Source organism: Rhinichthys klamathensis, unplaced genomic scaffold (genome assembly GCF_029890125.1).
Source record: "Rhinichthys klamathensis goyatoka isolate OS25496 unplaced genomic scaffold, OSU_Roscu_1.1 h1tg000298l_1, whole genome shotgun sequence".
NCBI lineage: Eukaryota > Metazoa > Chordata > Actinopteri > Cypriniformes > Leuciscidae > Rhinichthys > Rhinichthys klamathensis.
The window spans coordinates 892,038-919,737 of NW_026606817.1; the positions used below are offsets into that span (position 1 = coordinate 892,038).

The window sequence follows — 27,700 nt, forward strand, 5'->3', positions numbered from 1 at the left end:
CAAAACGCCCTGAGGGGACAGTACAAGCTGGCTAGAGTGGTCAGTGTAAATGCTGACAGCAAAGGCATTGTAAGAGATGCATTTGTAAAAACTTTTCCTAGCTATCCTGTTCACATCACAAGAGCTAACAGTGAAAGAACTAAGAAGCTTCAAACCAAAATCCCAGCCACAATTCTTCATAGGGATGTCAGACGCCTTGTCATTCTACTTCCCACTGAAGAACAAGCAGAGGTGTGAAGGGCTTGTGTGACCTCTGGATTTGAAAAAACCAGGAGCTCAAGTGGGAGGTGTTGAGCTGAATCTCAGGAGTGATTATGAAAGAACTTCACTTCCCAGAGTGCACCAGCAGCAAACCGGCTGCTTGTCACCTGATTATAATTGTCACTGATTTGGAGCACCTGAAAAAGCATGGAGGTTCTCAGTCAGTCAGAAAAAAACAAACTTCAGAGAGAAGAGGCTCCAAGTTCACTCGTAGGTTCAGTCCAAAGACGCCAATGGTCTGTAATATGTTTATTTACTTTCATGGTGTTTGTGCTTAATATGTTTGAGCTATGTTTAACTGCTGTGTAGATGTTAAGTAACACATTGCAGCATTTCCTTCATTTATTTTGTGTTTGTGCTAAAATAATATTACATTGAGTTTGAAAAAAATTAAGAATATAAGATAAAAAAGGATGGTATAAAGTTAAAAGTGGTAAAATTTGATTAATGAAATCATTTTTCTTTATTCCATCTAAAAGGCTTAAGTGGTTAATTAATTTAAAAAGCATTAATGTTTGATTAAAATGTTTGAATAAAATTGTAACTTTTGTTCTCTGTCTTTAAAGGTTTACAACCTAATTTGCTGAACAGCACAATCAACTGACAAACCAATAGAAAAAGAAAAGTGATTGAGTCGGAAATTTGAGTTGTCCTTGTGTCCTTTGAAAGTCGAAAAAGAGTAGGACTTGACCGTAGTGAATCATCCAACAAGGGGAATTACAGGGAGTTCACAGAAACATTAGCTAAATATGACTCTTTCCTGTCCACACAATTCAAGTCCTCAACTGTGTTTTCTATGTCCCATACTATTCAAAATTACTTGATCTCTGCTCTAACAGCCACTGTTTCTGATCAGATCAGAGATGATATTCAGGATGCTCCCTTTTTTGGATGGCAGGATGAAACAACTGAGGCCGTGCCCAACTCGCTGTCATTGTGGATAGTGCAGGTAAAATTCAGGAGCGCTTTATTGGATTTTTTAATGTTTCTGGGGGGCGAGATGCTCAGTCCGTTTTTGATGTATTAAATGAGAGCATGCAGGGCTACAGTTTTAAGGACAAGCTTGTGGCACAGACCTATGATGGGGTTGCTGTCCTGGCTTCAGCTCTCAGTGGTCTGCAGGTCAAAGTGAAACCAATATCCCCCAGTGCAATGGGTTTGTGCATTGCTATGCACACAGACTGGATCTGGTGCTGTCACAGGGGGCTAAATGCTTGCCTGAGTGCAGAATTTTTTTGCATCACTCTCTGGGTTTGCCACATTTTTTTCAAAATCCACTGTTACGATTCTTCTTAAAGATCGCAACAAAAGATCGCAAACGCCACACAATCGCTGCGTATATAAACCATAAGATTTATTTACATAAAGTAAGTAACATGTGGTGTCAAGGGATCAGTATAAATGTTAGTTAGTGTGTCAGCATGTATTTGTACGTGGCAAGCTCAAGTGATGTCAGTTCAACCAAACATAACCAAAACATAATCAAAAAGTCCAAATCAGAAGATCGTCAGCAGGGGAAGTACATCACATCAGCTCTCCGAAGCGATTGTGCTCTCCCGTGACCCATATGTCCTGTGAGCTCTCTGGAAGTTCCCAGAGCTGCAACAACACCCGCGAGCCATCGAACTCCCGTCTCTGTTTGACCCAGTGTCTTTTAAAACACCATAATCTGGTTCAGGTGTAAAGCCACGCCTCCCGGCAATCAGCCTGTAACTCAGGGACAAAACACACGAGCACTCACTGCACAAACACTCATTGAACCGTCACACACCCCCCTTTAAAAGATCCAATATCTTATGAGGATCCTCAGAACTTCTCAAAAAAAATTCTGAAAAATAAAATAAACAGATCATACTTTCCTTTCAAAACATTCTTTATGAAGTCCGATTCTTGTGTTACCAGTGTTTTCCCACAGTCACCTCTAATCTCCTAGATTACTCAGTTTATTTCCAGCAATCTGGATCCTGAAAGCATATTAAGGCAACAAACAGAGCGCACAGAAAAATAGTAACAACTGTTAAAACACCTACAGTACACCATTCAATCTACTCAGGAACACGAGATAACGCATCTGCCACTACGTTATCAGTTCCCTTGATGTGTTTTACAGTTAAACTGTAAGGCTGCAAAAAAAGAATCCAGCGCATTAACCGTTGACTCGGAGACTGTAAAGAGTGTAAAAACGTTAAAGGGTTATGATCAGAAAAAACCTCCACAGGTAATCCGCCCCCCACGCACACATCAAAATGCTGAAGAGCCCAAATTAAGGATAATGCTTCCTTCTCTATTACAGAATAGTTCCTTTGGTAAGTATTAAACTTACGAGAAAAAAAACTTACAGGATGGTCAAGTCCACTCTCACCAGTCTGTAATAGGACGGCTCCAGCACCAATCTGGCTTGCATCTACTTGTATCTTAAATGGCTTATCCAGCCTAGGGGCAGCTAAAACAGGAGCAACAGTTAACAACATTTTAACATGTTCAAACGCCTTCTGACAATTTGTACTCCAAACAAAATTGACAGCACCCTTAAGGAGATCAGTTAACGGAGAAACAACAGTTGAAAAATTTAGGCAAAAACCCCGGTAATACCCAACCATCCCTAAAAAAACGCATCAACTCCTTCTTTGTTGATGGAGGAGGAAATTGTTGAATAGCCGCCACTTTAGCTTGAACAGGACGCACCTCACCCTGTCCAACTTCTTTTCCCAAATATCTGACAGTACCCTTTGCAAACTCACATTTTGCCAAGTTAACTGTCAGACATGACTCAGCTAAACGCAGCAGAAGCGCACGGAGATGTACCAAATGTTGTTCCCATGTATCACTGAACACAATAACATCATCCAAATATACCGCACAACCCTCCAGGCCGAAGACCACTTTATTCATCAATCTCTGGAAGGTTGCGGGTGCATTTCTCAAACCGAAACTCATAACAGAGTAAGAATATAACCCTGATGGTGTAATGAATGAAGTTATCTCTTGAGCTCTGGGAGTTAAAGGCACTTGCCAATATCCCTTTAGAAGGTCTAATTTGCTTACGAACTTCGCAGACCCCACCTGATCCACACAATCCTCCATACGAGGAAGTGGAAAAGCGTCAGGCTTAGTAATAGCGTTTAATTTGCGGTAATCAGTGCAAAATCTATAAGTAGAATCTGGCTTTTTTACCAACAAGCATGGTGAAGCCCAACAGGAGCATGAAGGAACAGCAATCTCATTATCAAGCATATACTGAACCTCTGACTCCAACACATTCCGCTTGTTGATAGGAACCCTATAAAAACGCTGACGGATAGGTCTCGCCTCTCCCACATCCACATCATGCTGGATCAAATGCGTACGGGTGGGCACATCTGCAAACAAACTAGGAAAATCAAACAACAACTCTATCAATTCTGATTTTTTTAACTCTGACAAATGTGCCAACAATGCATCTAGACTCTGAAGGGTCTCTGAATTCTTTAACCTTGGAAGCAAAACACAGTCTCCAGGTACAATCACATCCTCCCCTCCCTCTACAGAAAAAGGTTGAGAAGTATCCAGAGGGACAGCAGCAACAGTAACAGCTGGATTAACCAGTTGAGTGTCAGATTTACGAGAATGATAAGGCTTAAGTAAATTTACGTGAAAACACTGTTTAGCCTTACGCCGATTTGGAGTTGCAATTTGATAATTTTGGTCAGTCATTTTTTTAAGAACAGTATACGGACCAGTAAATCGTGCGCAAAACGGAGATCCAGATGAAGGTAACAAAACCAACACCTGATCACCCGGCATAAAAACACGGCTTTCGATATGTTTGAAGTGTTTCTTCATCTTATCTTGTGCTCCGACAAGATTTTTCTAAGCACTCATTCCAGCTAAAAATAAGCGTCTACGGAAACCATCTACATATTCCAACAAATTCTGAGGAGGATCCTTTTCAACCAATCCTTCCCTCCAAACAGAAAGAGGACCCCGTACACTGTGACCAAATACAAGATCATTCGGGCTAAAACCCAAACTCTCCTGTTGTACCTCTCTAGCTGCAAGTAATAACCAGGGTAAACCCTCCTCCCAGTCACGATTCAACTCCACACAGTAAGCACGTAGTAACGCTTTCAATGTTTGGTGAAACCGTTCCAGCGCACCTTGACTTTGGGCGTGATATGGGCTTGACCTTAATCACTCTCAAAATCTCAGCAAACATACGTGAAGTAAAATTAGACCCTTTATCGCTCTGAATAATCTTCGGTATCCCAAAAATAGAGATAAATTGGGTTAACGCTTTCACAACTGCTTTAGTTGTAATTCTTCTAATCGGATACGCTGCCGGGTATCGAGTTGTTTGGCACATCACAGTCAGCAAATATACATTACCTGATTTAGATTTAGGTAATGGACCCACGCAGTCAATTATTAGGTGCTCAAAGGGTTTACTTGTGACCACAATAGGACACAAAGGCACCGGTCTCAAAGACTGATTCGGTTTCCCTGTTAACTGACAGGTATGACATGTTGTAATAAAGGCCGAAATATCTTTTTTCAGACCCGGGCAATAAAACTGTCTCAAAACTCTGTTGTACGTTTTATTTACTCCGAAATGACCAGCAACTTCACCATGTGAGACTCGCATTACCACCTCTCGAAATTGCTTTGGCACCACTACTTGAATTACAGATTCCTCAATCAAACCCTTCGCACAGGGAATAAATTTCCTCAAGAGTAGCTCATCTTGGATAAAATATCCACTGGCAGCACTTCTTACCTCCTGCGATGGAATAACATTCTCAAACAGTTGTTGTAACCCAGGATCGTTCTGTTGTGCAGTCATCAGCTCCCTATGAGTAATAGGAAAAAGAGTAGACAAACCCGGCACAACACAATTAAACAATTCTTTCTCTTCACAAGATGCCTCACGACTCCTCGAACGAGTTACTGCACACGTTACAAATACCTCAGGGAATTCTTGCTTTAGCACATCAGACTCTTCCATCAACGGAGTGGGCACTACCACAGGTGGTGGAATTACCTCTCGCCATACCCTATCTCCAGCTAAATTATTCCCCAATATTACCATGACAGTGGACTGGTGGGGCTTCGCTTATGCTGCAGCTCTTGCTCTGGGGGGATTCATGGGATATAAAAGAAAAGGTATGAATTGTGCTGTTGTTGTTTTCATGCACCTTTCGAATTGAGCATGTGCAGCTAAATATTGCAGATATGGAGATATTGAATCTAGTGCTGGACTCCCACAGGGAGTGTGGTGTCATTAATCGCTGGACTCTTCTTTGGAAGTGTGTCTGCATACGGAGCCTTTCGGATATCAAATGATCCACAGGATTACTGGACCTCTTTAAGTATAAAAATCCCCCTTCTTTAGAAATACTCAGCAAATGTAGGCCTACTTTACACAGCTTTGAACTTTCTCTTTCATTGCTTTTTCTTATAGTGTCTGCTGGCGTACTTGCAGTTGTGATGGGAATGAGGTTCAGGAAATCTGGGAAATTAATGCCTGCAGGGATCATGGCAGCGCTGAGGTAAAGTGGCATTGTTAACTCTTTCACAGTTACAAATATACTATATTATTGTGTTCAGACGTATCAAAATATGGCTAGTACAGCTTTGAAATCTTTCAAAACCCTTGAAAACTTTTATTCATGAATTATTGAAATATAGCCTATATGAAATTGGTGTTAAATTTTTTTTATTAAACAATATTTTCATGCAAAATGAATGCGGGAGCCTGTTTGATATAGATAGGCTATATAAAGACATTTCACATGGCTATGAGCGTGATATTCCTCATATAAATATCCAAGTATATGATACAGCTTAGTTTGAATAAGGAAAGCGATATCTTTGTTGTATCCCTTTCATTGGTTAAAGCTGCCAGTCATTGCATGTGCTGCACTTTATTTGTACCATTTTGTTTTATTAATATATAGATTATAGATTAATATAATTATCTGTTTACCTTTTTTAGAATTTGAAAGATAATGATGATATTGTTTGATTAGTGACATCTCTGATTGCAGTCCTCGAAAACCAAAAAAAGTAGTGCCAGAAAAGTCCTGCAATTTCATTTTACAGTATCTGCATGAACTTTACATTTGACTTTTCTTCTACATTTATGGAAGAAGTAAAAATCTAGTTGAAAATACCATGTTTCAAGTCATGTTTTCCCCACACTGTTTTTTATTTTACCACATGAACACAAGGAAGACTGATCGAATATTGTCTTTTATTTATATGCTCCATAGTAGTTAAGATCAAAATTATTACTAGAGCAAATACATGTGAAATGAACAGGAGACGTGCAGCTGAGGATCTGTCTGATGTCTGCTCTTATTTCAGCCTCCTGATGGTTTTCCGGATTCTGATCTTCTAAGTGATCACTGGGACCTTCCAGACAACATGTACTGAACAGCTGCGATGTTCATTTCACATTATTATAACTGTATCTTGTACATTCCAAATAAATCTGTCCATGTTCGCGTGTCAGTTTTAATAAAGAAGCTTGTAAGTTAGTTCACTTCTACTTAAAGCCGTGGCTCAACACCTCCTTCACGGTGTTCACGTACACCTCGTCAGGCGGAGGCTTTCTCGCACTGCCCGGCTGCAGGAATTTGCTGATTCTTGGTAAGGCCTTCATTTTCCCCTGGAACGCCTGCGAGACAAATGAAAAATTATATAAAATCATAATCATGCTGCTAAAAAAAAGAGGAATTATGGGTTTGATTCATGGACTGAATTGGTCAGGCAACTCACTAAACTTATAACTGTATATCTGACAATCAATACTGTGTTTTTTTATTTGTGTTAAATATAAATTTGAAGGTTTAATGAAACTTAACTTTACTCTATTCTGACTGTTTGACTGCCAACGTTTAAAGATACAGACATGCTCACAAAAAGAACTAAAACGTAAGTTGAAAAATGCGGTCCCGCTTTATATGAAGTGTCTTTAACTACTATATACTAACCTTTTAATGAATCATTTGATGCAATGCACTTATTGTGTACACGCATGTTTTTACAGTATTGTACTTATATGTAAAAATACCTGCATTTAATTACATCTGTAATTACACTGGTGACCTCTTGACCTGTATCCTCCTCAACATCAGCACAAGTGTTTTCAACATCAACACTATAAGATCACTGTACCTGATAATTACTTTTTTGATGCAAATACATAGTAGTTAAAGAGACAGAATATAAAGTGTGACCAATAATGGTATTGTTAAGTCCAATTTTGGGGTTGATGGTGTGTGTGGGAAAGCGTGGAACAGATCACCTGGACTTTGGGAAAGGTTGACAGTATTGTAGGGAATAACTCCTGCAGCATCAGAGAGGCTTCCAGAAGATGAACATCAGCGCGGCTCAACTGGTTTCCCACCAGGAAATGAGAGTTTGCAAGACCCTAAAAAAGTCATATTAGTCATATTTATGGATAACAAATGCTTCAAAATACGAGGAATGAATAGTCAGAGCTTTCAATACCTTTTCAAACACAGGGAGGAAGCGCTCTTTTGCCTTTTGCTCTATATTACTGAGACTTTTCTGCTTGTTTTCAGGAGGTGTAAAAGGAGACATCATTAAAAGATCCATTAGATCACTAAGGCCCTCTGCATACATGTCAATCCTAAAGGACAAAAATACAGTGATAATTGCTTAGGTGTGGTGGAAAAACAAGGAATCTTATTTAAAATAACGGATTACTGGAATCTAGTTTCATAACAGTCACGGAACAATTTGCATTAAAAGTTGATATTTACAAAGCCCGTTCTTTAAGGTCTTTTCCGTAGAGGTTGTATTTTCCAGCGATGTAATTCAGGATAGCCCTCGACTGCACAAGCTGCATCCCATCTATCTCAACCAGAGGAACCTGCTGAAACATCAGGGCTCCCTCTGCAACCAACATAGCAATCACATTCATCATAATAATATACATTATGCAATAGTATATACATAAAACAAGAGATGACTGATGAGGAATTTACTGAACTTACCATTCACCAGTTTTTCATAATGCTCCCTCTTGGTCAAAAACACCTCCTCAAACTGTGAACACAAGAACGCATTGATCTCTGTCATATGCAAACAAACTATATTTATTGCGCATGCTTAAGAAAAAGTTACATGTAAAGTGTTAATCGAGTTCCACTTGCAAATTGCAACTGCATTTCTTTTTGTATAAGACGTCACGTGGTCAAAAACACCTCCTCAAACTACAAGAACAAAATGAAAGTATTGATCTCGAGATCACATTACAATGCACACATTCAATTTCTAAAGCAGGTGTTTTGTGATCGTCATATGCAAATAAACTACATTTATTAGGAAAATAGGCTATATGTAAAGTGTTAATCGATTTCCACTTCTTGCACCTGCATTTTTTTTTTTGGATAGACGTGGAAGAGTTTTCCAGAGCAACTAACCTCGACTCCAGCCGCGGCCAAAAGCCATCGGATCGACTCCATTTTCCCTCTTCCATCGAAGTAATGCAACACAACTTTCTCAGACATTTTCACAAAATAAAGCGACACTTCAGTCCAAAACGTTTTTCTGCGGTGTGTGTGTGTGTGCAGTGCTGTGCTGGCTTTTTATGTGTTGTGTAATTCGTGGGTGGTGCTGCATTCGGGACAAAGGGCTCAAACTTACACCCACTGTCCCACTAACACGTACATCTACAGGAATATTGTTGTGAATATGCTGCTGATATCACTCGAGGCATTAAGTAAATAACACAGTTGCACTGCTTCCTGGGTCAGTTTTCTACAGCTCAAACTGTCCAGACAAGCGTCTGCTGATCGAATGAATGAAAAATAAAGTAAAAATGCTCCAGCAGTGATGGTAGTTAAATGTTCATTTATGTACGTAGGCTATAGACTAATTTCGATTTTTTTTAAAATGCTACGTCATGCTATTTTATGACATTATCCCTAGCCGTTTATGCACTTCACTATGACTGGTCAAATTATAATTGTGACTCATAACGTAATGAACTACGATTACTAAGCAGAAAAGTGGACAAAGAATCTTTCTGTAAAGTAAGTTAATAAATTAAAGAAATTGTGCACATATTTTGGTTGCCTACGTGTAATTTTCATGTAAACCTTTGGTTTGCCAATACAAATGATATTTTAGATAGTTACAATTGTTAACAATAATAAATGTATTAACATTAAAGGGATAGTTCAGTTAAAAATGAAAATTCTGTCATCATTCACCCACTCTCAAGTTGTTTTAAACCTGAATGAGTCTCTTTCTTCTGTTGAATACAAAAGTTTCGATACGGTTCACTTGTACTGCGTCGCTAGGCACATTGGGGAAACTCCTCTTTCTCAGATTACTGAAGCCTTATGTAGAATAAAAAATGCACAAACCAGACGCGATTTCTGCAAGGGAAGCTCGGCTTCCCCTATAATGTCAAAACAATAATGGTCAAATATGTAACGAGTTCCAGTTTAAAATATATGTTTATATTTAATTAATTTTAACGAATTATAATTAATTATAAATATTTGAATGTTTTAGCAGAATTAATAGTGCAATTATTTAATCAATTTAATTTAGGTAGCTAGATCAAGATGTTTAAGTGACTGATATTTTTGTGAGTGGCAAACACAGAGACAAAAAAGCGTGAATGTAATGGTTTAATAAACGAAACTATGGTAGGCTACACACACAACTAAACTAAGCAAAGATCGAATCGAGAAAGTAAAGAAAAGTGAAGAGAGGGAGAGAGAAGAAAAGAGAATGGCAACGATCACAACCTACGAGAAACAGAGAATCACCTTAAAGGGCCACAATAACTTAGAAACGCATCTAAAGGCTGCACACGGGTACTTGCATTGACTTCAGTTGCTGAAGTCCAGATGCAGGAGATTCGTGAGATTCTTGATGATTCAGGAGTGCGCTGAAGCGTTCGTTTGGGTTCTTGGGGTGTCCACGTTGGTCTGGACACCCCAAGGGTCATTAGGTCTGATTCCCAAATGTAGACGTTCTGACCCGGAAAAGGAAGTAAAACAGCACGAAATGCAATGGATGCAGATGCGAATAAAATTATCCAGTGTTTTGCTTTGCACAATATTTTGAAAAGTCATCAAAACATTGGTCTCGTACGGCAGAGAAAAAAGAGGAGAGCCCTTGTTGGCACTGTAGCCACGAGCACTTAAACCCGTGCCTCCCCATATCTCGTGAAATGTCTTCAAACACGGATTTATTTCTGTAACAACCCTGCCTTTTTGGCTGTACTGTCTCTTCGCCCCAAACACTCAAAAGACATGAAACCTCAGCATTGCTCCACTGTGTGTATCCTTCGTCCTCCATCGTGCCTATAAGTCATGTGATCTCAGTTGGTGGTGTCCACCTGAGTTGACGTCACTTTTTTAATGACGTACGACTCGCATTTACTGGGGAATATCCGATTTGTCTGCTTACAAATGCACGTATCCGATTCATATCCGATTTATTACCACATATGAGTGAGGCCTGAATCCGATCTGAGAAAATCGGAATACATGCATTTTTTTCCTGCTTACACATTCACCGGTCATATACGATCCGGATTTGGGTCACTTGAACCATGCGTAAATGGGGCCTAAGTCATGGGCAAGATCAGGGTTGAGCATCATTAGCTGCATTTACATGGTTCAATCGGAATGAAATCAATCCGATTGATGAATCCGAACACGGTGTTTACATTAACTATAAATAAAGTAATCGGGTTGATGTGCGCGTTTATATGTCACAAGATTCAAATCGGAATTGATTTTTTGACATGCGCACACTGCACGAATATGCCGCTGTTCGCGCATAACTATTTTCCTCTATTGGTTCTTTATTTTTTTTAAACAGCAGACTTAATATTTATCCGTCTCTGGTCATGATTTGGAGACGATGAGCATGATTTGCCGTGCTGCTTATTGATCGCGCAGTAAAACCCCGCGCCCAAAACCAGTCGAGCATGGATGATAATCTGAAACAAGCACTGATGGGACGTTGTCCTGCTTCACTTCACAAACGCTGAGTGAAATGAGAATTTTTTAATAACGGAACACTCATTTATATTCACTTTATTCAACAGGAAGAACAGCTCGTTCCGCGCGTCATACGTCATTACGCTATTTCAACGTCATTGCACATGCACAGTCCTTTTAGTTTTGGTTTTCAATCCGATCAAGTGTTTACATGTTCTCTCGATCGGATTACAAAAGGAGTAAACCACCCCTTTTAATCCGATCGAAATTTCAATCGGATCGAGCTCAATCGGATCGATTAACGTGTTTACATGAAGGTTTTTTAGTCCGATTGAACCGTCAATCCGATTATAAGTGTCCATGTAAACGCAGCTATTGAGTTGAGCATGCAATCAATGAAGGTGCTTGCATTCAAGTGGCCAAACATAATGAAACAGTCAAACAAAACTGCCTTATTGAGGTGACATCCTTGCTTGGCCGGCAGGAGCTGTCCTGTAGGGGACATGATGAGAGTAGTGAATCATCCAACAAGGGGAATTACAGGGAGTTCACAGAAACATTAGCTAAATATGACTCTGTCCTGTCCACACAATTCGAGTCCTCAAATGTGTTTTCTATGTCCCATACTATTCAAAATTACTTGATCTCTGCTCTAACAGCCACTGTTTCTGATCAGATCAGAGATGATATTCAGGATGCTCCCTTTTTTGGATGGCAGGATGAAACAACTGATGCCGTGCCCAACTCGCTGTCATTGTTCGCCATGTGGATAGTGCAGGTAAAATTCAGGAGCGCTTTATTGGATTTTTTTATGTTTCTGGGGGGCGAGATGCTCAGTCCGTTTTTGATGTATTAAATGAGAACATGCAGGGCTACAATTTTAAGGACAAGCTTGTGGCACAGACCTATGATGGGGTTGCTGTCCTGGCTTCAGCTCTCAGTGGTCTGCAGGTCGTAAGGAAAGCAATATCCCCCAGTGCAATGGGTTTGTGCATTGCTATGCACACAGACTGGATCTGGTGCTGTCACAGGGGGCTAAATGCTTGCCTGAGTGCAGAATTTTTTTGCATCACTCTCTGGGTTTGCCACATTTTTTTCAAAATCCACAAATACCCCTTTTCCACCAAGGCAGAGCTGGTGCTGGTTCGGAGCCAGAGCCTAGTTTCAATTCGGTTCTTTGTTTTTCCACACGCAAAGCACCAGCTCCGAACCAGGAAAAGTGGTTCTTAAGTAGCACCAAATCATTGCTGGTCTAGAACAGAGCCAAGTAAGAACCGCTTGCGTCAGGGACTGGGGGCGGGGTTACCGTGACCAACAAGACGAATAGAAACTTGTGACCGCCATTTTTAAATAGCAGCTAGTCGAGCTAATAGCGGCTTGATTATAATATCCGTCTATGTAAGTTACGGCGAGCTGCACAAACGCGTTGGATTCCGATGTATTTTTGCAAACCCATGAGCATCCATAGTACGCAACGTCCGTTATTGTTGAGGCTTGTTCGAGATGCTTTGGAGCGGCGCGGACCGATCGGAGCTGCGGGAGTGTTTGGAGATCATACGACATCTTGTGCTTTTGGATCGCTTTCGCAGTGCTTTGATGTCATGCGGCGATCGATCTGCGAGAAGCCGATGCATCTCGAACAAGCCTGGCGTGTTTGTGTTTGGCGCTACCGCACTAGCGTTGCTGGGCAACATGAGACATATGCAGTGACGTAAGATCTGGCTCTGTTGTGGCTCTCTAGCCGGTGGAAAGGCAAACCGGTTCTTAGTAAGCTTGTCAGTCGAACCAACTCCGAACCAGCTCTGGCTCTGGCTCTGAACCAGCACCCGGTTCTTGTTGGTGGAAAAGGGGTAAGAGAGGACGGCTTGAGTCTGCAGGCTGTTCAAGGTTTCCCAGAAACGCTCCTACTCGATGGGATTTCACATCACGGATAGTGAGCACTGTGGCAAACAATTATGATGGCCTCCTGCAGACATTTGATAACATCATTGCAGATACGACAATGGATGATGATACACTGGATTGTGCCAAAGGCTTTGTTAGGAAACTGGAGGATTTTGAGTTTGTGTTCATGTTGTTCACACATGTGAACAAATCTTCTCTGAGACTGATGTGGTCTTTGATATTGTCCAGCAGAGGGCGATGGATGTTCTCTACTGCAAGAAAATAATTGAGTCTCTTATTGCATTTGTCAAAGAGAAGAGGTCAGAGGGGGCTTTCCAAGCTGTTTATGCCAAAACAGCAGATCTCACATCAGACCCACGAGATGAGCCCATGAGAAAGCGCCGTCTGACCCAATTACAGGATCCCCAAGAGCTCTACAGAAATCTCTACATGGCCATCCTTGATAACATCTTGGAGCAGATTCCTCAACGTTTTTCAAATTTGGAAAGTATGCTATTCTTAGAATTAGTCAATCCAGGGAAATTTGATGACATGAGACAAGTATTTCCAGAGGAGGCCTTCCAACGTGTGCTGAAAAGTTATGGCCATCACTTTGACTCAGGGAGACTGAGGTCTGAACTTCAAGTCCTGTATTCAGATCAGGGCTTGGGTGACAGGGGAAAGCTGTGTGATTACTTGGTGTTTCTTAAAGACATGGAGTTGGACAGTGCAATGGCTCAGCTTTACAAACTGTTCTCATTAGTGGCAACAATTGGAGGCTCAAGTCCTACACCCGTAACACAATGGGCCAAGGCCGTTTAAGCAGCCTAGCTCTGCTGGCCATTGAGAGGACACTGGTCAAGCCACTGGATAAGACGCCTAGTTGGTACGACAGGGTCACAGAGCATTTTCTTGAAAAGGAATGTAGGGCAGAATTTACGTATAAATAAATGGACAGTTTTTATGATGTAGGCCAAAAATGAGCTTCCCCTCTTTGAAAGACCACCAGCCGCCACTGGCACAAACCTATGGCGCTAAAGCCCGTCGAAATGGGGGAGGCTACCCGTCTATATAAGCGGGCATTCGGCCATAGGATCTTAGACTAATTCTCCTTCAGTGATGAGATCTTCTCTTCGCTGGACTCTGAAGAAGAAGCCTTCTCGCCATTGAACGAGCCTCACAGCGGATCAAGCTGACTGATTAGTGACAGAGTCAGTGTATACATTAATGTCTGTGTCTGCTGCATCTCGGACAATCTGATAACCCATGGTTTGAAAACAGTCCTGAAGTGTGAAAATTGTTTTCTCACTCCATTTATAAACTGACCTGATAACTGTTTTTTCTGCTTCAGCTTTTGTTTGTATGCAGGCAGAAGGAGAATAGAGATGGGATCAGCTTTAACTCAGGGCGGGGGAGAGGTTTGTTGCTGTCCTTGAGTGCAGTATTGTAACGATGTGGCAGGAATGAAGCGGAGAGCGAATCCAAATGCAAGCACTATTTTAATAATAATAATAATAATAATAATACAAAAAGGTAATCCGGGGTAAACAAAGAAACTCAGATCAGGAACTCAGAACAAGAACCAGGAGACAGCTACAAGCAACAGCAAACAACAACTGAAGCACAGGGGTTTAAATACACAGGCAAACAAGCTAAACAAGATAACAAGGGGCTAATTAGAAACACCCGGAGAGACTAATAAACAAGAAAAACTACAAAGGACTACAAAACATGGCACAGAACAGGAAATAACAAAAGTCCACACAAGACAAGGAAAACTTAAGACAGGAATCGTGACAAGTATAACAGTGATCAAGCGTCTCGCAGCTCGCTTAGGAAAAGTTATATGTTGGATACATTTTGGGAGAACTTTTTTCAGATTTGTCCTATTAAAGTCCCAGACGATATTAAAAGCGGCATCTGAATATTTGTTTATCTCGACTGTTTATGGTTTCATACAGAATGTCCAGGGCTTTACTTTTATCTACCTGTGGTAGGTCACTGTTGATCGAACTAAATTCGCATGGAAGAAAGACTGGATGTATTTAACTGCAATGAGACCGACATCAGGACTGCAATGCTTAACAACTGAAACGTCTGAAACACAAACACTTTCTGATGTCTCGCTGAAACATTATCCGAGCATTTAGCTCTTCCATTTTGTTGACCAGCGACTGAACATTTGCTAGAAGAATACCCGGAAGAGGAGGTTTAAAAGTCCTTTTCCCAGTTCTGCACAGAGTCCCGGCACGTTTGCCTCTCTTGCGCTCTGTTGCTATACAATGCTAAGATATATGTACAATAACAATTCAGAAAACAAATAACATTACGATGTCCAGAAATCAATTTCAATTGTATATTGGGTTTATTTAGCCATTTAATGAGATCTACTACTAATATATATTGTTAGTGCCGAGAATTTTCACGTGAATAAATCCATAGATATGCGAAAATAGCTTGTGTACATTCATGGTCTAGTGCAGTGGTTCCCAAACCTGTCCTGGCGACCCACCAACACTGCACGTTTTCTTTGTCTCCCTAATCAAACACACCTGATTCAACCCATGTGATAATGAGCTGATGAGTTGAATCAGGTGTGTTTGATTAGGGAGACAAAGAAAACATGCAGTGTTGGTGGGTCGCCAGGACAGGTTTGGGAACCACGTGGTAGAAGTTTTGGTTCTGGGTTCTAATCCACACTCGTATACATTTTTTATCAGTGGTTGTATATCAAGCAGGGACACATTTGTATGGATTTTGTTTTGTGATTTCACATTTTGTTTTGTGATTTGATAGATTGAAGCGTCCGTGTGAAGACTGTGCTCGAGCCACAAGAGAACACTGTATCCGCACCACTGATAGCAGCGGCAACGGGTACTCAGCAGCTTTAAAAAAAAAAACCCACACATTTCACCGCTAGAACTCTTATTTGACAAACAAACAAAATAAATGCCCTGCCAGTTAACTGGAGATGTTTTATTTATTTGTATTAGGTACATCCGTGCAGCCCGCGAGTTGTTTCAAAAAGTGGTGGAGATAATATCTGGCAAAAACCCATATTGCTCCAGGTCTGTTAAAGATGGTCGCTTTGGCCAGGTGGTGTTTATAGCATAGGGAGCGGGATGATTTACATTATAGAGAGCATTTGATTGGACAGAAGATGTGATGAGGAGCTGAAGTCCGTGGTGACGTCATAAAAATCTGTGATCCATTTTAGCGGAAGTGACTGAGGGACTTTAAGTTTTGAATGCTTATATCTCCTGAATGCGAATTTTGTCATTGGTTTGGAACACAACCAGCTTATTCATAACCTTAAATGGGTGGTATAATACCCTTTTCACAAGATGTAAAATAATTCCTTGATGTCCCCAGAGTGTGTATATAAAGTTTTAGCTCAAAATACAGATATTTTTATATAGCATGTTAAAATGGTCACTTTTTGAGGGTGAGCAAAAACCCAATGTTTTTGTGTCTGTCCCTTTAAATGCAAATGAGCTGCTGCTCCTGGCACAGAGGGCGGAGCTTCAAGAGCTTGTGTCCCTTTACCTCACACACTCACACACACACACTAAATTTTTTTTAAAAACTTTTAGCCGTTTATGTTCAAACCGAAGTCAGACAATGATGGACTCAAGAAGAAGAGACAACATGTAGAATCAACAGGACATTTCTGAATGGTTAGTTGATGAATTTATGCAGCTTATGTGTAGTTATCTTCTAGTCATTGATTAGCATATTCTGTCATGATAATCTATAAATCGCGTTCCCGGGGGCGGAGTTTATGTAAATTCTAGAGTTAGTGATGTTACTAACCCGGGAGGAAGTTCGTGTAGTTCCTATCAGCCGTTTGTTGTAGTCCTTAAAAAGCGATTTCTGTAATAGGAAATATCCAAGGGTGTAATCCACCAGCCGGACACTGAAGCCTCCCGGGGGCCGCCATCGGCTAGCAAGCATTCTCCTGCTGTTAGCATTCAATTGACTCCCATTCATTTTGGCGTCACTTTGACAGCGAATAACTTTACATCTGAGGCGTTTAAAGACTCAATTTGTCCATTATTTATGTCTAAAGAAACACGACAATGTATAAAATGCTCCATTACCTTGTATCTTACGTTATGGCCCCGTAGAAGCAGTTTTTGTAAAAATAGGCTAACGATTGCGTCATAACACGCGACTCTCTGTCGCGCAGTAGAGAAATTACCGTATAGACTGAAGTAGAAGCTTGCGCGCAATCGGGGGGACGTGGAGGCATAAAGTCAAGGGAAAAGCCCATAGAGAGTTGTATAGTGTCTCCTGCTGCTCATGGACAGCTCATACTCACGCTCTCCGGCTCTGTGAGATTCGGAAGGGATGATTCAGATTCCTCTTGGCACCGCTACTAGAAGACGTACAGCTGTCAGACAGGCTCACGTCACATCTCCGTCAGTTTGAGCATGCGCAGTGCGCTTGGCAATCAGGAAGTGACTGCTTCTAATTTAATTCACTTTTCTCCATTGAAGTCTATGGGGTCGCTGTGTCCATTTCTTTTACTGTCTATGGAAATATCTCTCTTTGCTTTGAACTTTGAGCGTCGTAACTTTGCAGATGTTGTTTATGCTCAAACAGCAACATTACACACTAACTAAAGTTAGAAAAGTGAAATCATAATCAACCACCCCTTTAAGGCTATTGTATTTATACTAAAAGCTAAAAAACTTAAATATTGATTTCAGGGGGCCTTTAAGCCTTCATGTTTGCCATGTGTCCTTGTCAAGTCAAGTCACCTTCATTTATATAGCGCTTTTAACAATATAGATTGTTTCAAAACAGCTTTACAGTGATAATAGGAAATTAAAGTAACAGAGATTGTTTTGGGTTTACAGTAGGGCTGGGAATCGCTGGGTACTTCACGATACGATACGATACGCGATACATTGTTCACGATACCGATAATATCACGATATGGCGATACTGCGATAATCGATATATTATCAGTAATAACTCACAATATATCATGTTTTAAGAAATACAATTTTTTTTTTTTTTATTAGGAAAATGAATCTCCATTTATTTTTTTGGATGAAACACAATAACAAAAACAACTTCTTATCAGTTGCAACAAAACAGTCACAGACACTATTTTAGTGTAACATTGCTGCAATAAGTAGTAATACTATGTCTTCGACAAACGGTGACACCATTTGGGTGCAAAATAGCTGTAAGGCTGAGGACAGATACAGTGTAAACAATACTATATGATTGTCCTTCATAAACATGAACAGTGACACTATTAAGTGCAAGAAACATAAACCTTTGGGCTACTGCTTTCAAATAAAAAATAAATATATCAGGGATAGAGTAAATCTAAAACGTACCCAACTTAAAGTGCATCCAAAAATAAAAAAAATTCAGAACAAAATAGAAAACAGTTTAATGTGATGTGTTTTATATGTTCATATTTTTCTTGAGAAAGAGGAGTTGGTCAGCATGTTCAGGAGTGAGTGAACTTCTTTGGGCACTGATGATATCTCCTGCAGTTGAAAAGACCCTCTCAGCTGCTACACTGGTCCCAGGAATACACAAATGCATATGGGCCAGCTTGGAGAGGAGAGGGAACACATGTTGCTGAGATTTCCACCACAACAGTGGATCTTCAGTGAGAGGCAGAGAAGGAGCATCTTAATATTGTTTTATCTCCTTCTCTGCAATTGAGGTTGCTGATGTAGAGACATAAGAGGTCTTCTTGAAGGTCTGACCAAGAAGATCAACAAGTGCAGACTTTCTTTTCTTTGCTGTGCAGGTCTCCTCTTCCTCTAAATCCCCCTGAACATCACCACAAGGCACTGGATCATCCTCCTTTAAAGCTGCAGCTTTTGACTGTAGTTTTGCATAAGTGTCTTGCACTTCTTCAGGTGACAGAAATAAAAGGGATTTAAATCTAGGGTCCAGGGCTGAGGAGATCTTTTTCCACCTCTGATTGATATCTCTTTGAAAGGTCTTGATTGATGGCTCCCTTAATCTCTCGAACCAGAGGGGAATCTTCTTCAGTGCTGGTTGTGTCATCTCGCAGCAGTTGGGCATGAAGAGGAGCAACCACTGAAATGGTGGGATTCTTTTCCTCACACATGATATTTGTTGCCACAAGCATTGGTCTAAGTGCTTCCACCATCTCTTCAGCGCTTGAGATGTCATTCTCTGTCAGAGCACAGTCAGTCACATTCTTTCTCACCTTAATAAAAAAAAAAAGAAAAAAAAAAGGCAAAATACAATTTATTAATAAAATGTATATAACTATTGTTCTATATTTTAAAGCAAATAAAGCATGAACTGTATGATGTAACCTAATGTTTTTATTTGGAGTTTATATTATTTATACCTTTTTAGTATGTATAAAGTATTTATTCATTGTATCAAGTAAGTTTAAATCATATGTTTTAGTATTTATTTACAAACTTATTCATTGTATATGATAAATTATTCACATTTATTACACATATAGATTACAACTTCTACATTGCACACTTTTCTTACCTCTGTTGATAAGAGGGCAGCACAGACAGCTGGCTGTTGCTCAAGAAACCTGGAGACCATCTCATAGGCACTATTCCAACGAACAGGCATGTCCGTGATGAGCTTGTGAAGGGGGAGGCCAAGGAGTTTCTGGTTTCTTTTCAGTGCTTCTGCTCCAGTTGTGCTTCTATGAAAGAATGTTGAGATCCTCCTAACTTTGACAAGTACCTTGGAAACAGCAGCTATTTTCAGCGCACGTTGGGATGCAAGATTTAAAACATGAGCAAAACATCTAACATGTTGGTATCCTGTTAAGTCCATTGCTACACGCATGTTTGATGCATTGTCGGTGACAACCACTGGCTTCTTAGCGTCAAGATTCCACTCCCCCACTGTGGCTTTCAGTACATCGGCAATGTGTGACCCAGTGTGCGTTTCGTGCATTGCTCGGGTTTGCAGGACATATGACTTCATTTCCCAGTCTTCGTTTATAAAATGTACAGTGAACGTTATGTAGGAGTCCGTGGCTCTCGATGTCCACCCGTCACACGTGAGCCCCACTCTTTCTGCCGACTCGAGTGCCGACTCAACTTCAGCCCTGGTCTGGTCATAAAGTGCAGGAATAATTTTTTCAGAAAAATATTTCCGAGAGGGAATATCAAAGCGTGGCTCTAAGATTTTCATCAAAAAGCAGAACCCCTCGTTCTCCACCTCGCTGTACGGACGGAGCCCTTTACACATGTAAACAGCGATCCCATTTGTGATTGACTTTGCCCTCGCAGAACAAGGTGGTAGCTTTGCCTGGAAAAAGGTGTTTACGCCGGGGTGTGTCGGCTTCGAGCCAGCACTAACCACGGCTTTCTCACAGAGCTCCGGGTGATGCCGCGTGAGGTGGCTGTGCAAGTTTGTCGTGTTTCCCGTGTAGCGGACTTTTGCCAAGCAGTTCTTGCATATTGCGTAGTCCTTTTCTAGCTTTGCCCCGTCCGCACTGCTATAAAATCCAAAGTGAGTCCACACTTTGGATTTAAATGTTGCTGGAGCGTCCTTTAACTTCTTGCTCTCACTATTACTTTCCCTGCTTGACTCCGCCATTTTCAAGTGTGTTTACGTCTTCTTACGCCCACAACAGCCAAACTCGCAACGCGTGCCCCCTATCTACTTCTGAAGGGTCTCATCAAGGGATAATGAATAGAGCGTTTTATAACGGCTTTTAAGATCGGTACTTGGCAAGAGCGCATCGAGAATCGATCGCGGGAGTAAATATCGTGAGATATCGCCATATCGATATTTTGGCGCACCCCTAGTTTACAGCAGCTGTAGAATAAAGTTATTGTCCAGATAAAGTTCGTTTTGATTGATTCACTTCCGTCGCAACGATCATTAGTTATTAACTTAGCTGTTAGTATGGTCTACTAACAGGAAACCCTTAATGCAATCCGGCCGCTCATTTGGACAAAACAGTGTCTGGTGCCTCGAGAACGCAAACCATGAAATAGGTTCCAAGGTCCAAGCCTTGAAAAATGTATAATACGGAATTTTTTATCGCTTCTGCGTAGCCATGTGAACCTGAATTATCCTGACAACGTTTGATCTGTAAAGAGGTAAAGGGAAGGAGGCCTTCACAGGGAGGGACTAGTGACTCTTCAGCACTGCGTTGTCGTCGTGTCCAGGCGCAGGTCCGTCATCAGATCTGGAGTGTGTGTGTGTGTGTGAGTGTATCCAGGCGCAGGTCCTTCATCAGATCTGGATACGGCCTGGATCCGGCGGACTGCGGTAAACCTCGGGATAAACAGAGAGGCTAATATTAGCATAGACGCCATTCTTCTTATGATGTAACGAGTGCATCAGGATTTATGGGAAGTGTCCCCGGTTCCGGCTGACCTAATCTATGCAGCCTAACATTGAGTTATAGAAGTCTATAATGTATTATGTGTATGCTAGGTCAAAGAGATGTGTTTTTAGTCTAGCTTTGAACTGACAGAGTGTGTCTGCTTCCCGGACAATGGTAGGAAGACTGTTCCAAAGTTTTGGTGCTAAATAGGAAAAGGATCTCCCGCCTGCAGTCGATTTAGATATTCTAGGTATTATCAACTGGCCGGAACTTTGAGATCGCAATAGACGTGAAGGACTATAATGCGTTAAGAGCTCGCTCAAGTACTGGGAGCTAAATCATTTAGTGCTTTGTAAGCAATATTTTAAAATTTATACGATGTTTGTTTAATAGGCAGCCAATGCAGTGTTGACAGAACCGGGCTAATATAATCATATTTCCTGGTTCTGGTAAGAACTCGAGCGGCTGCGTTTTGGACCCGCTGGAGTTTGTTTATTAAGCGTGCAGGGCAACCACCCAGTAGAGCATTACAATAATCTAGCCTTGATGTCATGAACGCATGAACTAATTCTTCCGCATTTGTCATTGAGAGCATATGACGTAATTTAGATACATTTTTTAAGATGTAAAAATGCGGTTTTACAGATACTAGACACGTGGCTTTCAAATGAAAGATTAGTATCAAAGAGCAAACACACACTCACAGGTTTCTAACCGACGACGAAGACTTGACAGCCATCAAGTGTTAGACAGTATTCTAGGTTATTATGTGAGGAAGTTTTTTGTCCAATAATTAGAATCTCTGTTTTTCAGAATTAAGTAGTAGGAAATTACTAGTCATCCAGTTTTTTATATCAGCTATGCATTCCGTTACTTTTGTGAATTGGTAAGTTTTGTCAGGGCGTGAAGAAATATAGAGCTGAGTATCATCGGCATAACAGTGAAAGCTAATTCCATGTTTCCTAATGATATCTCCCAAGGGTAGCATGTACAGTGTGTGTGTGTGTGTGTGAGGGTAGCATGTACAGAGTGAACAGCAGCGGTCCTAGTACTGAGCCTTGTGGTATGCCATAATGAACTTGTGATCGATAAGACATATCTTCATTTACTGCTACAAACTGATAACGGACAGATTTGTCATGTATTGTTACCTGTAACCACTGTTTGGTGAGTTTTCTGCTTATGTTGAAGTTTAGAGTGCCATGCCTATGTTTGGGATTATTTGAATAAACTGCATTTGGGTTCTCCAAGCTTGCCTTCAGTGGACCTTTCATTACACCTGTGAAGAAGACAGGGGCGGCGTGACTGGTACGTTTTATTAAACTCAAAATCAAAAACAAAAGGCGTGCCCACAGTTTTGTTCTTTTTAGAAAAAAAAAATATATATAGCATTTTTCTATAATTACCATTGTCCATTGACCTAATATATCATTAAAAAAATTAAATCAAGCTGTTATTTCATGTTCCCTTGGGGGGCCCCCTGGTGGCCACGGGGGCCCTAATCAGCCACTTAGTTCACTTATGTCAGTCATAGTTCAGACAATTCTGTCTGAATTGTTTCCAATACTTATTTTCCGCAGAATTGATACACGATACCAGCAGCTCTTTCTTGTTTTCTCATGATCTCTCCGGCAGGAAGTTGACACACAAACACGCCTCCCCTCACTCACTCCTTTCATTTGCTCCGGATGAATATTAATGGTGTTACAGGGGTTTAATTTCGGTGTGGGACTGCATTGCTCATATTATTGCACATCATTTTACTCATTTCCACAGATTTTTTGCTGACACTCAAAGTCACCTCTCAGTACTAAATTGAGTTCGTTTTCGCATCTTAATGCGTTTAATACACGCAAATTGCCAAAATGCCGGTCTTGGTGAGTACAGTTATGTTTTAAGTGAAAGTAAACAGTTGAAAAATAAAATGTATGTGTAACAGTATAATGGATCTGTGCGTCAGATTATACCTATACCTGCCTAATATACCTGCTGCCAAATTATGAGATAATATTAAAAATATCTATATGGCAGTCAGGGGCGTCACTAGGGTTTTCATTTTAGGGGGGCTAAGCCCCCAATATGATTTTTAAACAAATTATAAAAAAGGTAACACTTTAGTTTAGGATCTAAAGATCACTATTAACCATTTTCATTACGATGCAAAGGCACGGTTTTATAATAACTGTGGTCCCAAATGTGAGGCAGGGCAAATAGGGGGGTTCGGGGTCTCCCCGAGAAAATTTTGATTTCTCTGATCTACATATGTGCATTTTAAGATGTTCTGAAGGCCAAAAAACTTGGATAGTGGGCAGCTGATTATTTTTATCTCCTCCTCAGCAGCATCACTTTTTTTCTCTTTGTTTTTCTCTTGCCCTGTCTCTTCCCCTCCTAAAGCTGAGCTTTGACTGATATAGGCTTTTCATTTTTGTCTGTCAGTGAAGAAAGTAAACATAGGCAGTGGCGTCATGCCCATTCAAAATTTTCCTCCCTGATAATTTTTTATTTCTTCAGTCTTGTTATAATCAGATTCAGCGCGTTGTTCATCTTCAATCCGCAGCGGTGCCGAGCAGAGCGCACGTCAGAAACAGAGGACAGTGTGTGTGTGCGTGCGTGTTCATCTGAGCCTCATTGGTCTGTCACTGCTCGTCAATGTCAGAATATTTGAGATGACCAATCAAATCAAAGTAGGGGGGCTTTATGTTCACAGAAGCTGAGCGCGAATTTTAGCAGTGAGACTCGACGCTTCAGTGTACAGTCACGTGCGAGATGTAAGTAGCTAAACTAAACATTTCATATTTGACAGTTTTTTTAGTTCATAAATGTTAAACGAATGACAAAAATAATCAGGCACACGAATATACTTTTGTCTAATTTCGCCATTTTGAGCTGAAAATAGGCCTATGTAACATGACTCGTAATGTAGGCTAATAATTAGTTTACTGTCATTGTGAGGGGAAAAGACGTTTTCATTGTTAGGCACAAGATTAATAATGAATGTGTACATATTGAGAATTAATATAGTACAACTTGTAGCCTTACGTAAATTAAAAAAGCTCAGCTTTAGGAGGGGAAGGCAAGATCAGGAGACTGAGAGAAAAAGAAAGAGTGATGGATAAGAAGTGAGAGCAGGTATTGACAAATAATCTGCCCACTGACATGGTTTTAAAGCTATTTCTTATCCTTTTTTTGGCCTTCAAACGTCTTGAAATGCACATATCAGAGAAATAAAAAATTTGAACCCCCTACCCACTTCAAATTTAGGACCTCTGTGATTATAAAGCCCTGTCTACGGCCCTGTATTAGGCATAAGATCAATAATGAATGTGTACTGTGAATGAATTTAATAAACTTAGTTAGGCTACCTAGCTTTCCTAGTAGCTTTCAGTAAATAAATTCGTCTGAGAAAATGATTCATAAATCAACCTATCAGTTGACCCTATGTTTACTTTCTTCACTGACAGACAAAAATGAAAAGCCTATCAGTCAAAGCTCAACTTTAGGAGTTTTTTTGGCCTTCAAAACATCTTATAATGCACATATAAGATACACATATACTTTAACTTAGTCCTCAGATAGAGGAGGGTTGCTGCTAGCTCCGTTAAGGTATTTCTGTCCCTCCCAAACTGCATTGAAATAGTATGTTTCGCAGCCAGAATTAAAAAAATTTCAGTGGGAGAAACCCCCTGACCCCTCCTAACATGATCCATATGACCCGTCAGAAAACAATTGCAACGTCTCAGATTGTGCCCCCCCAGAATTTTGGCTTGCATGACGCCCCTGAACATAGGGTCAAACTGATAGGGTGATTTTTTGCCTATGAATCATTTTCTCAGACGCGTTTATTTACTGAAAGCTACTAAAGGTAATTAAGTTTATTAAATGCATTCACAATATGTAGGCTACACATTTATTATTGATCTTATGCCTAATACAGGGCCGTAGACAGGGCTTTATAATCACAGAGGTCCTAAATTTATTTGAGATTGGTAGGGGGTTCAAATTTTTTATTTCTGATATGTGCATTTCAAGACGTTTGAAGACCAAAAAAAAAAAGGATAAGAAATAGGTTTAAAACCATGTCAGTGGGCAGATTATTTGTCAATACCTCCTCTGTTCTCATCTCCATCACTCTTCCTTTTTTTCTCAGTCTCTTCCCTTTCTCTTCCCCTCCTAAAGCTGAGCTTTTTTAATTTACTAAAGGCTACAATTTGTATTATATTCTCAATATGTACACATTCATTATTAATCTTGTTCCTAACATGATGAAAACGGCTTTGTTAATGTTTCTTGTAAACTAATTATTACATTAGGCTACATGAGTTACATGAGTGTATAGGCCTATTTTCAGTTCAAAATGGCGAAATTAGACAAAACTATATTAGTTTGCCTAATTATTTTTTGTCATTCGTTTAACATTTATGACCTAAAAAAAGTAAAATATTAAATGTTAAGTTTAGCTACTTACATCTTATCTCGCACTTGACCGTACGCGTCGAGTCCATAGACTGTAAAAAATGGTCGTGTCGCACTGTTAAAATTCGCGCTCAGCAGCGTCTGTGAACATAAAGCCCGCCTACTTTGATTTGATTGGTCGTCTCTGACATTGACGAGCAGTGACAGACCAATGAGGCTCAGATGAACACACAAATGAACACACACCCTGTCCTCTGTTTCTGACGTGCTCTCTGCACGGCGCAGCTGTGGATTGAGAACGTGCTGGATCTTATTATAACAAGACTGAAGCGAACACGAATTTGTGTAGCCTACATTAATCTCACATTTTTAGGGGGGCTTGGCAGAAGTTTAGGGGGGCTGAAGCCCCCCTAAAAAGGGCCTAGTGACGCCCCTGATGGCAGTTTTTCCCCATGGTATTGATGTCAAAAATTGTGGCCAGTGAAAATGCTGACACACTGGACACACAAGATCTGACAAGAGAAGAAATTGTTGAATAAAGTTATTTTTCATAACAACATATTTTAATCACTGAAGTCACATGGACTATTTTAACGATGTCTTTACTACCTTTCTGGACCTTGAAAGTTGCAATGATGTTGCTGTCTATGGAGGGATCAGAAAGCTCTCGGATTTCATCAAAAATATCTTAATTTGTGTTCCGAAGATGAAAAAAGGTCTTATGGGTTTAGAAGGACATGAGGGCGAGTAATTACTGACAGAATTTTTGGGTGAACAAACCCTTTAACTGTTTATTGAGTGATATGCAGGGGGAAAGCTCAACAGGTGAGTATCAGATGCAAATACAATAGAATGAGATAATGGGTAACTGAGTCTCTGTGTCTTTGAGGAGGATTCCAGGAGATTGTGACGAAAGATAGCCAAGGGAGGTGGAGTTCACACACCCAGATGGGTTTAGTGCAAACAGGGAAAAAAACATCCACGGTTAAATATAATGCTGGATCTTTGAATTTGTGGGCCTATTTTTCTGCCGGAGGACCTGGACATCTTGTTCAGATACATGGACTCATGGATTCTATAATATACCAACAGATACAAAAAATTTAAAACTGACTGCTAGAAATCTTATAATGGGCCGTGCTTGGATCTTCCATCAGGACATTGATCCAAAACAAACATCAAAATCAACAAAAAAATGGATCGGTGAGCACAAAATGAAGGTTCTGCCATGGCCATCCCAGTCCCCTGACCTGAACCCATATAACTGAAGAGAAGAAGCACTAACATGGACTTGGGAATTTGAAGGATCTGGAGAGATTCTGTATGGAGGAATGATCTCTGATCTCTTGTCAGGTGTTCTCCAAACTCATCCGGCATTATAGGAGAAGATTCAGAGTATTGAAAAAAAAAAAGGGAACCATTCATTTTGGGCAAAGTGTATTGGAAAAAAAAACATTTATTTCATAAAGAGATTTCCACCAATTCTCAATTATTTTACTTCAATCAAAGGTTAGATTTGTGTGATTTTTTTAAATAAAAGATCTAAAGGATTAACCATGCAGATTTATTTTCACAGGCTTCTTTGTTCATAATTACTAAGGGTGCCAATCATTCTGACCATGACTGTACTTGTTAAATCAGATTGACAAGTGCAGATGTGGCATGATGAGGATCTATCTGAGAGTTTATTCTGATGGTCTGTGTTCTTATTCCCGCCTCCTGATGGTTTTCCGAATTTTGATCTTCTATAAGCTCATGAACACACACACACACACACACACACACTTCCTGACAACATGTACTGAACAGCTGCAATGCTCATTTCACTATCACTTTATCCAAACTGTAT

General features: G+C 40.4%; 3 protein-coding genes across 3 annotated transcripts; 1 reads left to right on the forward strand and 2 right to left on the reverse strand.

Moving 5' to 3' along the window:
- Positions 1-5,324: 5,324 nt before the first annotated feature.
- LOC130103833 (transmembrane protein 14A-like) lies at positions 5,325-6,776 on the forward strand. The gene is made up of 4 exons (XM_056270159.1): positions 5,325-5,400; positions 5,505-5,606; positions 5,699-5,786; positions 6,604-6,776. Exons 1-4 carry the CDS (start codon positions 5,325-5,327, stop codon positions 6,635-6,637), a joined length of 300 nt encoding a protein of 99 aa, XP_056126134.1. The 3' UTR covers positions 6,638-6,776.
- On the reverse strand, positions 6,670-8,847 carry LOC130103832 (glutathione S-transferase 3-like). Its single transcript, XM_056270158.1, has 6 exons — positions 8,691-8,847; positions 8,262-8,313; positions 8,028-8,160; positions 7,753-7,894; positions 7,547-7,672; positions 6,670-6,916 (listed from the first exon to the last, which is right to left on the reverse strand). Exons 1-6 carry the CDS (start codon positions 8,775-8,777, stop codon positions 6,785-6,787), a joined length of 672 nt encoding a protein of 223 aa, XP_056126133.1. The 5' UTR covers positions 8,778-8,847; the 3' UTR covers positions 6,670-6,784.
- A 10,188-nt stretch (positions 8,848-19,035) lies between these two features.
- Positions 19,036-20,699, reverse strand: LOC130103817 (E3 SUMO-protein ligase ZBED1-like). Its single transcript, XM_056270146.1, has 2 exons — positions 19,620-20,699; positions 19,036-19,317 (listed from the first exon to the last, which is right to left on the reverse strand). The coding sequence occupies exons 1-2, from the start codon at positions 20,697-20,699 to the stop codon at positions 19,036-19,038; spliced, it is 1,362 nt and encodes a 453-aa protein (XP_056126121.1).
- Between the last annotated feature and the right edge of the window lie 7,001 nt (positions 20,700-27,700).

Coding starts and splice junctions, on each gene's coding strand:
- LOC130103832 (XM_056270158.1), bottom strand. CDS start 8,777: ATGTCTGAGAAAGTTGTGTTGCATTACTTCGATGGAAGAGGGAAAATG. Junction 7,673..7,752: donor TCCTCCCTGTGTTTGAAAAG/GTATTGAAAGCT, acceptor TGACTTTTTTAG/GGTCTTGCAAACTCTCATTT. Junction 6,917..7,546: donor CAACCTTTCCCAAAGTCCAG/GTGATCTGTTCC, acceptor TTTGTCTCGCAG/GCGTTCCAGGGGAAAATGAA.
- LOC130103817 (XM_056270146.1), bottom strand. CDS start 20,699: ATGGCGGAGTCAAGCAGGGAAAGTAATAGTGAGAGCAAGAAGTTAAAG. Junction 19,318..19,619: donor TATCAACAGAGGTAAGAAAA/GTGTGCAATGTA, acceptor AAGGTGAGAAAG/AATGTGACTGACTGTGCTCT.
- LOC130103833 (XM_056270159.1), top strand. CDS start 5,325: ATGACAGTGGACTGGTGGGGCTTCGCTTATGCTGCAGCTCTTGCTCTG. Junction 5,607..5,698: donor GGATTACTGGACCTCTTTAA/GTATAAAAATCC, acceptor TTTTTCTTATAG/TGTCTGCTGGCGTACTTGCA. Junction 5,787..6,603: donor GGGATCATGGCAGCGCTGAG/GTAAAGTGGCAT, acceptor CTCTTATTTCAG/CCTCCTGATGGTTTTCCGGA.